The sequence below is a fragment of the Muntiacus reevesi genome, chromosome 20 (assembly GCF_963930625.1).
Source record: "Muntiacus reevesi chromosome 20, mMunRee1.1, whole genome shotgun sequence".
In the NCBI taxonomy this organism is placed as follows: domain Eukaryota; kingdom Metazoa; phylum Chordata; class Mammalia; order Artiodactyla; family Cervidae; genus Muntiacus; species Muntiacus reevesi.
The window spans coordinates 12,765,977-12,781,272 of NC_089268.1; the positions used below are offsets into that span (position 1 = coordinate 12,765,977).

Sequence of the window (15,296 nt, forward strand, 5' to 3'; positions counted from 1 at the left end):
CCAAGAAGAAGAGGAGGATGGAAGGGGATAGAGATGAGAGCTGCCTGTGACTAACACTAATGTAAGGCGCTGTACATTTCCATAGCACTTGAACATTATTATATTATCTATTCCGCAAAACAGTCCTGTAAAGTAGATGTTATTATTCCCATTTTTCAGATGTAAAAACTGAGACTCAGCATTTAAATGACTTATATGTCCATAGCCAGGCTTCCCAAGTGGCTCAGTGGTAAAAAATCCACCTACCAATGCAGGAGACACAGGTTAGATCCCTGGGTCAGGAAGATCCCCTGGAAAAGGAAATGGCAAATGACTCCAGTATTCTTGCTTGGGAAATCCCATGGACAGAGGAGCCTGATCTGTAGTCCATGGAGTCGCAAAAGAGTTGGACATGGCTTAGGTACTAAACAGCAACAGGTCCATAGCCCCATAGCCATAAAGCAAATTAAACTTCAGTTCAGTTGCTCAGTCGTGTCCGACTCTTTGAGACCCCATGAATTGCAGCACTCCAGGCCTCCCTGTCCATCACCAGCTCCCGGAGTTTACTCAAGCTCATGTCCATCGAGTTGGTGATGCCATCCAGCCATCTCATCCTCTGTCGTCCCCTTCTCCTCCTGCCTGCAATCCCTCCCAGCGTCAGGGTCTTTTCCAATGAGTCAGCTCTTTGCATCAAACTTTGGAGTCTCCAGAGGCAAAGTGTCTGGTGAGAGGGAAGAGGGAAGGACTGGGAAGAAAATCAGAGATAAAGGAAGGGAAAAGCTAGGAGAATGAAGATCAAATATGTCAGGACTAGAAGCAAGGATTAGAGTGACTGTGACTGGGATAGATGGTAGTCCAAGGTTGTTAGGAGTGTTTGCACATTATCAAAGACAATGAGAGGAGGTGTGAAGGGAGGACAAGAAAGAAATGGGGTCAGTGAACATACCATAAATGCTTTGAATGCCACTTGATAATGGCAGTTAAATGAATGCTTACATTGTACCAGGCATCCAGTAAGCACTACTGTGTGCTTTCACACTGTTAAAATCAAACACAAGCTTTGCGCAGTGGCAGTATCGTAGCCAATGAGGTTTATCCGAGGCGCGATTATTGCTAATTGAAAAAAAAAAAAAATCAAACACAAATGGAACTCAGACTTGAAATTTTCCTCATTCACAATTTGTAGAGGTTATACTCCATTTGTAGTTATTATAAAATATTGGTCATATTCCCTGTGCTGTGCAATATATCCTTGTAGCTTATTTTTGAACTTTTGACAACACTTAATCTTCAAACCCACAAGAGGTAGATATCACTATTCCCCCTTTTACTTTGAGGAAACGGAGACTAACAGCGATAACTTGCTCAAAGTTCCACAGCTGTGATCCTGTGTTCTTGACCACAGTTCAATCCTAGCTTCCTTAATTGCCAAGCAGGAATAAGGGTATACAAGGTTGTAAAGGTCAAATTAGACAGTGCGCTCCTTGAGAGAATAACTGAACCTTGTTCATCTTTGTGCCCTCCTTGCAGAGGACTGAACACAGGATGCTCATTGAATGAATAATAAACAGGAAATTACATTTTAGGGGCTTCCCTAAATATTTACCACTGGTGGCTCAGTGGTAAACAATCCGCCTGGAATGCAGCAGACAAAGGTTCAATCCCTGCTACAGGAAGATCCCATGCACCACCTCAACTAACTTAACTAACTAAGCCCGTGTGCCACAACTAGTGAGCCTGTGCTCTAGAGCCTGGGAACGACAACTACTGAAACCTGTGCACCTAGAGCCCACGCACCGCAACAAAAGAAGCCACCACATTGAGAAGCGCAGGCACTGCAACGCAGAGTAGCCCCGGCTGTCTTCAACTAGAGAAAAGCCTATGCAGCAACAAAGACCCAGCACAGCCATAAATAAATGAATAAAATGAGTAAATGAATACAATTAGTTTTTACAAAAAGAAAACTATATTTTAGACTGATGAGAGCTGTGCTAATATAAGGGATAATTAATTTACATTTCCTGCACTCTGGTGTTCATGCCCTCGTTATGGCCCTTGAGCTGGGTGGAAAAGTTTTCATTGTTAGTCCTGTCTGTTGTTATCTGAGTTTCCTTTCTCTGGACCTTATGTAGTTCCTTACTACATATCCTGGGAGGCTTAGGGCATGATGACGATGCATTGGGGTTTAACAGAAGCATAAGACAGCACCTTGCTGGCTCATTCCAAAATCCTTACTCAAGAGGCTCAGCTTTGGTTGGACTTTTTATTCCCAAGAGAACATTAAGTGTCAGTGACTTCAGGGCAGAGTTGACAGAGAGGCCTAGATTACTGTTCTAAGTTCACTATTAGATTGCAGCTTGTATTTACTTCATTTATTCTGTATCTAAGTTTAATGTGTCTTCTAAATAAATGTCCCTTATTAAAAACAAAATTATAACATCATTTTCTGAGCTGGAATCCTAAGGATCATCCTCTTTATCTCTGCTCCCTGTAAGTGACACATCATCAAACATGTCAACTCTTTTTTCCAAAGGTCCCCAAATTGTATTCCTTTCTTCCCATTCCCACTGCTGTTTCAGACCTTTAACACCAGGATTATTTCAGAAGCTCCTTTGCTGGGTTCCCTGCCCTTTGGTTTCCCTCTAGTAACCCATTTTACACACAGTAGCCAAAGCCCTCATCTGAAATACTATAAGATATTGCCATGAAGTATTAAATGATTTCTCTTTGCCTATTAAAATCCCAAATCACTTCGCCTGAGCTTGAAGGCCCTTCACCATTGACCACTCACTGACTTCTCCAGTCAGATTTTGGACTATTTTATTATCCAAGCCTTATATGTGGAATCAGCGTTCCCACTCTCAGACTTCTGCCCAAGCATGTCTTTTTCCTTGCAATGCTTTACCAAACTTCACCCAATCTCCCTTGTTCCATCTCCTCCTCTCTACTCATCCTGTCTGTAGTAGACTCTCCTTCTCTCTTCTTGATCTTTAATTTGGTGCCACATTCCATCCTTGTCTAAATGCTTGTCTCAGATTTTCTTCTCACCACGTAGACTGTCAATAACCTATGTTAGGGACCACGTCCTTATGCAGTTGGGCTTCCTAGGTGGCATAGTGGTAAAGAATCAGCCAGCAATGCAGGAGACACGAGTTCAATCCCAAGGTCAGGAAGATCCCCTGGAGTAGGAAATAGCAACTCACTCCAGTATTCTTGCCTGGAGAATTCCATGAACAGAGGAGCCTTGAAGGCCACAGGCTATGGGGTCGCAGAGAGTCAGACATGACTGAGCAGGCATGCCTTATCCAGTTCAGTTCAACATTCACACAGGGCGTGTTCCAGATCAGAATCTGAGCAGAGCGAGTTTCCAGTGTAATCTCGAACAATTTAACCTTTCCATAAACTTCAGCTTGGTTAGTAAGAGGGTAAATGAAGGTTGTTGAAGCAGTTTCACGAATATAAAGTCCTTTGTAATGTCTGGCAAAGAGTAAACATTAATGAGTGTGCCGTGTGTAAATTTGAGTGATCTGTTTGCCTGCCTTTCTTTTAGATTTCAAAGGTAAGGGCCTGCCCACCATTTACGTTACCCCTCCCACATCCATCTCTTAATGCCTAACACGCTGCCTGTCACATAGTAGGAGGCTCAACAAATACTGATTGAATGAATTAGTTCAGCTATGAAGTCGGCGTTGGCTCACAAAGAGACCGCCGGCAAGGACTGAAGAAGACCGAGAGGGAAGAACTGGCCGCCAGGGGGAGCAAGAAGCCGTGCTCTCCAGATCTCGTGATAGTTCCCAAGCTCTCCAAGACATCGCCAGTTCTACTTCTGGCGGAAGCTTCCGGCGGGAAGAAGGGGCGCTGTCTCGCCTGTGGAGTGGGAGTTGCTTCCGGGTTGCGCGCCCGGAAGTAGGAAGTTGTCGGCCTATCCTCCTCGCCCGGCGGCTTGCTGTCCCCGAGGCGGGAGGAGCCCGAGGGGGCGCGGGCCCCGCAAGTGAGTGACTGGGGCCCGAGGCCGGGAGGGGGGAGGCAGCTTCGTGACAACACTGTCGCCGTACCCGTCTGTAAAATCCTCGCGCAGCTCACCTTTCAGCGCCAGTGCCTCTCCTGCCCCTGCGCTGACGCCTTCTCTGAGCCTTCGGCGTTTTGCGGACTGACAGCTCCCTTCACCAACTCCCCCGGGGTCAACTTTCTTAAGCCTTCTCCCTTTTTTCCCTTGGCTCTGCCGGGGAGAGCAGAGAGTTCCGCCCTAATTGAACTTGTTTCGCGGGGTCACAGTAGTGACCAAAACAGCGGACCTAGCAAAGTCTATATTTTTTGCCCTTTTAGAGTTCTCGTTTGTTTTTTTTTAATGTTTACAGTAGATTTCCCGCCCCACTCCGAAATATCTTTTTCTGATCATTGTTAGGGAAGGAATTTTTTAAGTGTGGTCTTGGTATATGACAAACATGGCATCTCGGATTTCAGAAAGGAATATGACTTGGTTTATTGGCCTGATTAAATGAGCTGTTGGTAATCTCCATTTAGAACAAGGAAATTCGCCTGCTTCCTGTTGCCTAGTATTTTAAGATCATTAGTCCTGCAAGCCACACTTTTTTTCTGGTCAAGAGCCTGCACATCCTTGGTATTTATCAGTACACCAGTTTTAAGGTATTTGGCCTTCTCATTATAGAGGCTTCTCTGGTGGCTCAGATGATAAAGAATCCACTTGCAATGCGGGAGAAGTGGGTACGATCCTTGGGTCGGGAAGATCCCCTGGAGGAGGAAATGGCAACCCATTCCTGTATTCTTGCCTGGAGAATACAGTATTCTTGTCCTGTATTCTATGGACAGAGGAGCCTGGCCAGCTACAGTCCATGGGGTCGCAAAGAGTCAGACAGACTGAGCGACTAACTTTCACTCATAATAGAGACTACTCCCAGAATAATTTCTGGCTTTTCCTGTTTGCTCATTTGGTTGTTCCCATGGTGGAATCTTCCATGGACATCTCTCCCTTAATAAATTTGCTTATTTGAGTTTGAGTTAGGACAGTTTCCCTTTAAGGAAGGACATGCTTTAACCTAAATTTAGCTTTGTTACACTGAAGTTTCGTCTGAAGTTCACATCCACCAGTTTGAATACCACAGGCCCTGTTTGCCCTTTCTGCTTTAGACCAAAACAGTTTTCAAGACCCAGTTCAAATCCCTATTCTTCCACAGCTACTTAAGGCTCCACACACACAAAAAATCCAAATGTGAAGTTTATATCTTGCTCACTTAAACTCTCATTAGGCTGATGTATTTTTTAAAAAATAAGAAGTAAAATAAACCATTAGTTTGTGAACAAAATGATTACTTTAGGTCTTTCTATAAATTTGTTCAACAAGCTGTGATAAGGTTCCATATCTCTTGAGGTGAACTTCCATGTCTGTTATTAGTTTGTGTTGTTATTTTCTCCAAAAAATCTGCTTTCAAGAAACAGTTTTGTGGCAAGGAAGACAAGGAATAGATGTAATACAAAGTGATAGGGTTGTGTTTAAGGTTCAAAGGGCAGAAATGAAGGTCTAAGATTCAAAGGGCAAAAATAGTGTTCACTCATTGGACAAAGCACGGGGGGATAGTTTTTGTAAACAGAGAAAATTATGTGTACAGAAGCAGAAAGGTGTGAAATAATATGGCAACAAAGAATGTGAGGGAAGAATGGGAAACAAGACAGAACAGATAGGCAGTAACCAGTGGGTCATGCTAAGTAATTTGGACTTCGTCTTATTGTAGTTATTACATATTTAATTTGAGTAATAAGACAAATGTTTTAGATATATCACCTTGTAATTGATTAACAACATGGTTGGAAAGACACAATTATCCTTATTTTATAGATAAAAACTCTGAGGCTTTAGAGAGGTTAAAACAGTGTCTCATGGCCACAGAGTAGATGGAGAATCTAGTATTTGAATTCAGTTTTTTCTGATTCCAGAGCTGGTATTCCAGTTTTTTCTGATTCCAGTGCTAAATTGTTCCCTAGCTGGGCGTGGGAAGTCAAGGAAAGTGCTAAAGTGCTTTAAATAGATGAGCAATGTGAGCCAGTTTGTGTTTTAGAAAAATAATTTGTAGAGACTGGCTCAGAAAGGAAAAAAGGGGTTGGAAATATAGAAATTAAAATATCTTTGTGATGGTCTATGGGAGGGATATTGAGGGCCTTGACTGCCACTAATGTAGAGCTAAAGAGGACATGATGAATGTGAGAGCTATACAGGATATAAAATTGAGGATTTGGTGATTGGTTCATTGGTGGTGATGAGGAAGCAGGAGGAGAGGTTTTAAATTTGGAGAACTGATGTTTCCAGTATTTAAGGAAAGGAATATAGTAGGATAAACAGTTTGCAGGGGAAAATTAATAAGTCAGGTATGGGCACGTAACATGTAGGGGACTATAAGAAATCTGGTCCAGGATGTCTGTTAGCTGATTAGATAGGTGGGTCTTGAGTTTTGGAGAGAGTTCTAGACTGGAGAAGAGATTTAGGAATCACTAAAGCTGGTGGCTAAAGCCATGGAGAGAATGAGATAGTCAAGGACATCCGTGGTGAATACCAACATTCCGAGAGAATGAGAACAAGAGAATTATGCCAAGATTTGAGGGCACTTGGGGGAGATAATGGATGGGAATGGCAGCTGCCGCAGAGAGATAACTGAAAAAGTGTCCTTTGGACTTGGCATGTGAAGAAAGCCTTTGGTGACCTTAGTGAAAGCAGTATCCGTGGTGTGAGGGGAAAAGAAACAAATGGTCCGAGGCCTGAGAAACAAGAGAGGGAAGGGAAACTTTTGTTTTTTTTGAGAGCTTAACTTTGAAGAGAGGAAGAGTATAAGCTCTGGAAATCTAAATAGGAAGGATTTTTTTTTTTTTTTAAACCATAGAAACTAGAAAAAGTGATACTAGGAGATATGTTTAAAAATCTGGGGGTTCCTGCTTCAAATATGTCAGTGTCATAAAAGGCCAGAAAACAAAACACCAGCATCTGTTGTAGAATTAAGTAGAACAACGAGACATAACAGCTAACTGTGATATGTGATCACTGGTTGGTGCCTAGATTTCTAAAAAGCTGTATGGCCTTTCTTTGCTTTGCTTTTTCTTTTTTTTTTTTAAGTTTGACCATGGACTAGATATTAAGTAATGTTAGAGAATTATTAATTTTAATAGGTATGATAATGATGCTGGTGATTATATAGAATAATACCCTTATTCTCTGGAGGTACATGTTGAAACATTTAGAAGTGGTTTCATGATGTGTTACATTAATAAATTTCAAATGGTTCTGGTAAAAAAAAAAAAGAGTTGAACAGAAAGCAAATATAGCCAAATGTTTGTTAACAATTGGTGAATCTAAGTTAAGGATATACGAACATTCACTGTACTATTACAGTTTTTCTAGAGGCTTGAAATTTTTCAAAATAAAAAATTGAGAGAAAAGCAATATATTTTCAGAGAGCAAAGAAAAGACTAGACTCTTCAAGTCTCAATGAGCAGAGATATCCAGAAAGAGGAATGTTGATGATAAGAGTGCATAAAAGTAGAATTCTCCTAATTGTAAATTTAAAGCAGTTATTATAGTTTTAAATTGTTCCTCTTTTAAATTGTATCATTTTAGTGTTTTATCATTTATCTTTAAATGTGGAGTTTGTTTTTTCTTAGTGGTTTTTATTACAAGTCTTTGATAACATTTTTTTCCAGTTTAATGAAACATGTCCTCAATCAATGAGAATCACTGTAAAAAGTAGAATGGAATATATTCCTAACACTGAAGAATGGATTACCATACTACATAGCTAGCATAATACTAAAAAACCTACTATGGGGAAAAAGAAAATTTATTGTTAGGTACTCTGTATATTCCTCCAGTAGTTGAAGATTGGGACATATTTAGATGGGCTTTTGACACTTTTCTTTCTGAATACAGCTTTTGTGTTTTAACTAGATGAGTCAGTATTCCATCTTAAGAGTTGCCTAGATGGTATAGCCGTTTATTTGGGGAAACGGCTTTGGATTTGACATCCAGGGTGATGTCATATCAGTGTTCAGGACATATTTATATCAATAGAGAAATTCTGTTTTAAACAGTATAAAAGGAGAAATGTACATTTTGTCTGACCTCTTATCCTGTTTTCTGCCTTAAACATCTTTATTGGTGAGTTCTGTCAGAGTCATTCTACCAGCTATGTCTCTGTCCTGTGTTTTCCTAGACTGAGACTCAGAAGGAATTGTGGAGAACATCCCTTCAGAGTTGTCAGTTGCCTCCTCCTTTTCCTGAAGTAATCCTTCAGACCTTAACAATCCCCAGGCCTCTCTTGAAAGCAAGATTTCTTAACCTCAGCACTCTTAACATTTTGAGTTCTTTGTCATGGGGAGTTGTCCTGTGCATCGTAAGAGGTTAGTCTTTATGAATTAGATGCTTGTAGTGCCCCTACAGTTTTTGTTTGTGTGTGTTTTTGTATAGCTTTATTTGGAGAAAAATGTATCATTCACAGTCTCTTGCCAAGTGTGCTGATGCGTGTCTACCCCACCGAAGATGGTATTCTGTTATGTAAGAAATTGTTTTGTTTGAGATCAGAAGTAAATACAGGCTTAGGAGACTTGCTGCGAGACATGAGTTGTGACTATGAGACAAAGGAGAAATTCCAGGTTTTCCTGTCTGTTCCCTTTGGTTTCCCTCTTCTTGGGACTTTGAAGTTGGCATGGAGAAGAAAAAAATCATTGGGAAAGGTTGAGTACGCCTCCAATTTTAACAGTCAAAAAGGTCTCCAGACATCCCCTGGGGAGCAGAATCACCCTGCTTGAGAAGTACTGTTCCACAGCTGTGTCTCCTGGTTGGGGGTGTGCCTGTGATCAGCAGGAAGGAGATTTGAAAGCTTTCACACCTGGGTCCCACTCCCAGGCTTCTGGCGTTTCAGTGTGTAAAGCCTGTTGCATGATACCTTGATTTTTGTAACTCTGCAGGTCACTCTGCCTATGCCCTTGCAGGTATAAGCCACTGTTAAGAGTCGAACTCACTCGTAGAAACTTCTCTCTGTGGCAAAGCTCATTTCTGCCAGAGTTGGACCTTCTTACTAGAGAGAAAGGGATTGCCATCAAGCTTCAGCTGATTTCACTCAGTCTAGATAAATATACTTGATGCTTAACCCTGACTTTGTGTTTGATTTTTTTTTTAAGGGACAAGTTCTTTGTTTTTGTTTTTTTAATACAAACCCTCGTGTTGAGGGTTGACTTTGAAGAGATCTCAGCAAGGGAGCTGCTCTGCTAGTCTGACCTAAAGGGACAAGATTTTTTTGTTGTTGTTTAACATCATATCCGCTAGATGCCAGTAGTACCCCTGAAGTGTGACAATCACAAATGTCTCCGAACTTTCCACGTACCCCTGGGGGGGAGGGGGAAGAGAGTTGCCCCTAGTTGAGAACCACTAATTTTACCAAAGGCAAAAGGAAGGCTTATTACCAAGACCCCCCATGTGCTTGTAGAAACTTCATTAAATCGGTAACTGTGCTTCTGGTAACTCGGGAAATGTGTCAGAATCTCAGGGAAGAACGATGTACAGCTTGCAAGAAATGTGTGTATTCAGTATCATATTATCATTTTGCACTTCCTGAAATAGTCATACACTCCTAGAATTTTAGAGCTAGAGGAAACTTTTAATTTTTTATTTTTTATAGAGGAAACTTTTAAAAACATTCTGGTTCAATTCTCATGTCTTTTGGATGAGGAAATAGGCCAAGTGACTTAGCCAAATCATAGCAGTGAGTATAATAAATGCCATAACAGTGCTAAGTTCAAAGTCTATAAATACACATTTAAAATAGCTTTACTGAGATATATATATATATAAAATTTATGTATGCCGTGAAATTCACCTATTTAAAATACACAATTCAGTGGATTTTGTTTATTCACAGAGTTGTGCAACAATCATAATTTGTTTTGAAGATTTTTGTCACTCCGGGAAGTAGCTTTGTATCTATTAACAGTCACTCCCCATTCCTCCCCACCCCCTCCCCTAGGCAACCTCTAATAAATGTTTTCTGTCTCTTGACTGTCCTTGACTTTTCATATAAATTCAGTCATGTAATTATCTTCTTTCACTTAGCATAATGTTTTCAAGGTTCATCCATGTTGTAGCATGTATCAGTATTTTATTCCTTTTTATTGTTCAGTAATGTTCCATGAATTCCATGAACATTCCATGATGTATGAATATTATTGAAATCCGTTTTGTTATCCTTTCCTGGATATTTGGATTGCTTTCATTTTTGAGCTCTTATGAATACTGTGGCTTAAACAAGTTTTCGTGTGGATATTTGTTTTGAATTATCATGGGTACATACTTAGAAGTGGAGTTGCTGGCTCATATGGTAGCTCTGTATTTGAGTTTTTGAGGAACTGCCACACTTTTCCAGAGCTGCTGCATCATTTTACATTCCCACTCGCAGTGTACAAGAGTTCCACTGCCAGCACTTTTATTCTCTGACTTTTTGATTATAGCCATCCCAGTGGATGAGAGGTGATATCTCACTGGGGTTTCGATTTACACTTCCTTGATGGCTAATGAGGTTAAACATTTTTTCATGAGTTTCTTGGCCATTTGTATATCCTCTGCGGAGAAATATCTTTTCAAATATTTTGCCCATTTTTAATTGGGTATTTATCTTTTTATAATTGAGTTGTAAGAATTCTTTATGAACTCTGACTGATAGTCCCTTATCAGATATATAATTTGCAAATATCCCCCCCCCCCATTCTATAGGTTGTCATTTTACTTTCTCGGTGGTATCATTGGCAGCACAAAAGTTGTTAATTTTGATGTAGTCCAGTTTAATTTTCTTTTGCTATTTGTGCTTTTGGTATCCTGTCTAAGAAGTCATTGCCTAAACCAGTGTTATAAAGATTTCCCCCTTTGTTTTCTAGTTTTATGTCTTTTATCCATTCTGAATTAATTTTTATCTGTAGTATAAGGAAGCGTCCAACTTTGTTCTTTTGCCTGTGGATATGTAGTTGTTCCAGCACCATTTGTTGAAAATATCCATTTTATTTTATGTTACTATTTTTTTTGGCCATGCCATACAGATTATGGAATCCTAGTTCCCCAACCAGGGATTGAACCCCAGCCCCTGGCAGCGAAGGAGCCAAGTCCTAACCACTGGACTACCAGGGAATTCCTGAAAATACACACTTTAAAATAATAGACTTTCACCACCCTTTCACGTGAACCTTAAAATTAAGCCCTATGTGGTCTTTAAAAAAAACCCTTTGAGCAATAGCAGAGAGTTTGGAGAAAGATTGTGTCCCTTAAAATGTGTGGGGTTCCTCCCCCCTCCAGTCCTCAAAATCTAGGTTACCTGTTTGTTAAACCACCATTCGAAGTCTGACTCTGATTTAGTTGGCCTTGGGTTGGGGCCCAGGTGTGAGCATTGCTGAAAAGCTCTCTAGGTGATCTGCTGTGCAGGCAGTTGAGGACTAGCCGCGCTGCTGGAGGAGGATGTGTGCTGGCCCGTGGCAGCGCAGGCCGCCGCCTCTGCTGGAGCCTCCTGACTGAGGTCTTCTGCTCTACAGAGGGCAGCATCTCCTCACCGAAGGGATAGAGTTGTTCTGTGTTAGTGCTTTTCCGTGTTAGAAACACCTTAGGGATGAAATCCTAAAGTGAAATAAGAGGACCCTTTGCGTTATGAAAACAACAACAAAACTCCCATCCCAGCAGAAGACAGCATAGATCCCAAGTGCTGTTTTCCTTCCTATAAATGAAGAAAAACACTGTTCTGTAGCCCAAGTGCTTTTTAAAGAGAAGTGCTTTATTTTGTTTTACAAGTGATCCAGGGAGAATTCTATGTTGCCTTTAGTTTTTGCCTTTTATTGTATGGCCATTGTGAAATGGCCTGACTTTAAAATAACTGTGCGAACACAAATTGAATTTTAAAATGAGTTATATAGATCTTAGGTTTTTAAAACATGTAAAATGCAAACGAAATGCCCCTTGTTTAAAATTCTGTTTGCCGAAAAGCATGAGGACTGCAGCCTGCCAAGTGTGAAGCACTCCCGTGCCCTGGTTTTGTGTTGTCTGAAATCCTGGCTCAGCCAGGAAGGAAGCGTATCAGCAGGTTCCTCAGTAAGTCTTGCCTTCAGTGATCAGTTCCTCCTCTCGTGTTGCTAAAAGTTTCATTTGATGTGAAAGGAAGGAAATAATTGGTCAATAACACTTCCCATAGTCTGTTTCTTTTTATTTTAGTAAATTACCTGTAGCAGATCTCCTGTGATTGGTTTCAGAAGTCATTTGGGAGACTTCCCAGGTGGTCCAGTAGGTAAGACTTCTCACTCCCAAAGCGGGGGGCCCAGGTTTGATCCCTGGTCAGGTATCTAGATCCCATATGCCTCAACTAACAGATCCCTCATGCCATGACATAGATCCCAAGTGTCACAACTAAGACTCAACACAGACAAATAAATATTTATTTTTTAAAGATCATTTTGGATGGGCACTAGTATTCAAAGTCCCATTAAGGTTTTATTTTTGTGCTCTGAACTGGTATTCCTCAAAGTGTTTGGGAACCAATGCTGGTCTGTAAACCATTTTTGTTACTAGCCCACAATTCAGTTCAGTTCAGTTCAGTCGCTCAGTCATGTCCAACTCTTTGGGACCCCATGAACCGCAGCACGCCAGGCCTCCATGTCCATCACCAACTCCCGGAGTTTACTCAAACTCATGTCCATCGAGTCGGTGATGCCATCCAGCCATCTCATCCTCTGTCGTCCCCTTCTCCTCCTGCCCCCAATCCCTCCCAGCATCAGGGTCTTTTCCAATGAGTCGACTCTTCAAATGAGGTGACCAAAGTATTGGAGTTTCAGCTTCAGCATCAGTCCTTCCAATGAACACCCAGGACTGATCTCCTTTAGGATGGACTGGTTGGATCTTTTTGCAGTCCAAGGAACTCTTAAGAGTCTTTGCCAACACCATAGTTCAAAAGCATCAATTTTTCGGCACTCAGCTTACTTCACAGTCCCAACTCTCACATCCATACATGACCACTGGAAAAACCATAGCCTTGACTAGACGGACTTTTTTTCTTTTTTTTTTTTTTGACTATACGGACTTTTGTTGGCAAAGCAATGTCTCTGCTTTTTAATATGCTGTCTAGGTTGGTCATAACTTTCCTTCCAAGGAGTAAGCGTCTTTTAATTTCATGGCTGCAATCACTATCTGCAGTGATTTTGGAGCCCCAAACAAAGTCTGACACTGTTTCCACTGTTTCCCCCACCTATTTCCCATGAAATGATGGGACCAAATGCCATGATCTTAGTTTTCTAAATGTTGAGCTTTAAGCCAACTTTTTCATTCTCCTCTTTCACTTTCATCAAGAGGCTTTTTAGTTCCTCTTCACTTTCTGCCATAAGGGTGGTGTCATTTGCATATCTGAGTTTATTGATATTTCTCCCGACAATCTTGATTCCAGCTTGTGCTTCTTCCAGCCCAGTGTTTCTCATGATGTACTCTGCACATAAGTTAAATAAGCAGGGTGACAATATACAGCCCACAATTAAGAAACACTTAAAAATCTGTATCACATCTTGACATTATCTCGACATATTCATTATGTTTTACAAAAGAATTGGTCAGCAGTGGATTGGGAAAAACACAGAACTGGTCCCTCCCCACAGGTGGCCAAGAAGTACTGTTCTAAAGGATGTAACTTTGAGAAGGAAGTAATTCAAAGAAACCACCTTTTTACATTTATTTTCTCTCTCTATCTCAGAGACTCTGCATTGGAAGACATGGATCTTGCCGCTAATGAGCTCAGCATTTATGACAAACTCTCAGAGACTGTTGATTTGGTAAGACAGACGGGCCATCAATGTGGCATGTCAGAGAAGGCAATTGAAAAATTTATCAGACAGCTGCTGGAGAAGAATGAACCTCAGAGGGGGCCACCCCAGTATCCCCTCCTTCTAGCTGTGTACAAGGTAAAGACTTGGAAATAGCTTAGACGGAGCACAGACTCATCAGCATTCTCCCCAGACATTGCTGCTGACTGATTCCACCGCTGAACCTTGGTTTTTCTATGAGTCACTTGGCCTTTACTCTTTGTTACCATATATGATTAGGAAACTTGACTCTTTTGTTAAATGTAGTAGATGAAAGCTGTGTACTTATGGTTAGCTGTATTTGTATATAAATGGTGAACATGGCCCCTGATCCATGTGATATAAACTTGGTGAGCCTTGCAGTTCTCACAGTTGTCAAGTTTTAAATCCTTTTGGAAGTGAATGTCAATGACTTGTTTATGAAAAAGGATTAGTTCTTAAAACACATTGGACATAGTAGAAAATGCCTATTACTTTTTTTTTTCCTTGTCATTGAAGTATTTCATTTGCTGGGACCATTATTAATCCATTTCCTGTCTTTCCTTGTAGGTCTTCATAACCCTGGGATTAATCTTGCTCACTGCCTACTTTGTGATTCAACCTTTCAGCCCGTTACCACCTGAACCTGTGCTTCCCGGAGCTTACACTTGGCGCTCACTCATCCATCACATCCGGCTGATGTCTTTGCCTATTACCAAGAAGTATATGCCAGAAAATAAGGGAGTTCCTCTGCATGGGGGTAATGAAGACAGACCCTTTCCAGGTAGAACACTACATTTACTACTTACTAGATACAGCTTTCTTGGCAGTATCATGAGACAGAAGGTCACATTTATTGACAGCTAATGAGAGACACTTTCCCGTATTGTCTCATTTAATTCCATCCTCAGTAAAACTCTATGGGATGGGTTTTATTACCCCATTTTGCAGATTGAGAAACTGAGGCTCAGAGGATGAAGAAACTTGTCAGAGAAACGCATCTAGTGTTGTCAAATTCAAGCCCCCTGATTCTTAACACACATTTTGTGGGTGAGAGTTTTTCCTCATAGGAAGGATTTCAGTGTATCTTTACCATTTTCTCTCCTATGATCCCTATCCAAAATAGTTATCTTAAAAAGTAGCTATTGCTTTATTGAAAGCATCTGAGTCCAACCCGTTAATAGTCCTTAGCCTGTTGGGCTAGGTTTTTGTCTAGGTGTATCCCTCTCTTTCAGTTAAATATTTTCTGTTTCACAGTTCACTTACATAGTGTTTATAAGTAGACAACTTTGCCAAAAGTTGAATTTAAGAAACACTTTAATTTAGTAACAATGCAATGGTAGCACAGAAATTCCTGGTCCAATAGACCATTTGAGGAGTTGCTTTTTTGAAAATAGTGTAATGCAGTAAGACTTGAAATTTACTTTTTGAGAAAGAATAGAGGGATATTATTTGGGGATTTTATT

At 40.8% G+C, this 15,296-nt stretch overlaps 1 protein-coding gene and 1 pseudogene across 7 annotated transcripts in view; both read left to right on the forward strand.

The window, feature by feature from the left end:
- The first annotated feature begins 1,035 nt into the window (after positions 1 to 1,035).
- On the forward strand, positions 1,036 to 1,198 carry LOC136151954 (U4 spliceosomal RNA; annotated as a pseudogene).
- A 2,600-nt stretch (positions 1,199 to 3,798) lies between these two features.
- Positions 3,799 to 15,296, forward strand: part of C20H6orf89 (chromosome 20 C6orf89 homolog) — a 35,554-nt gene continuing 24,056 nt past the window's right edge. For 2 of the 7 annotated variants that reach the window (XM_065912343.1, XM_065912345.1), the window contains exons 1-4: positions 3,819 to 3,970; positions 12,221 to 12,293; positions 13,743 to 13,950; positions 14,401 to 14,614. In XM_065912343.1, coding sequence (XP_065768415.1) covers positions 13,762 to 13,950; positions 14,401 to 14,614 — 403 coding nt within the window. In that variant the 5' untranslated portion in view covers positions 3,819 to 3,970; positions 12,221 to 12,293; positions 13,743 to 13,761. Of the gene's footprint in view, positions 3,971 to 12,200; positions 12,294 to 13,742; positions 13,951 to 14,400; positions 14,615 to 15,296 lie in introns of those variants that run through there. The other 5 variants (XM_065912346.1, XM_065912344.1, XM_065912349.1 and 2 more) reach the window with 5 other exon arrangements.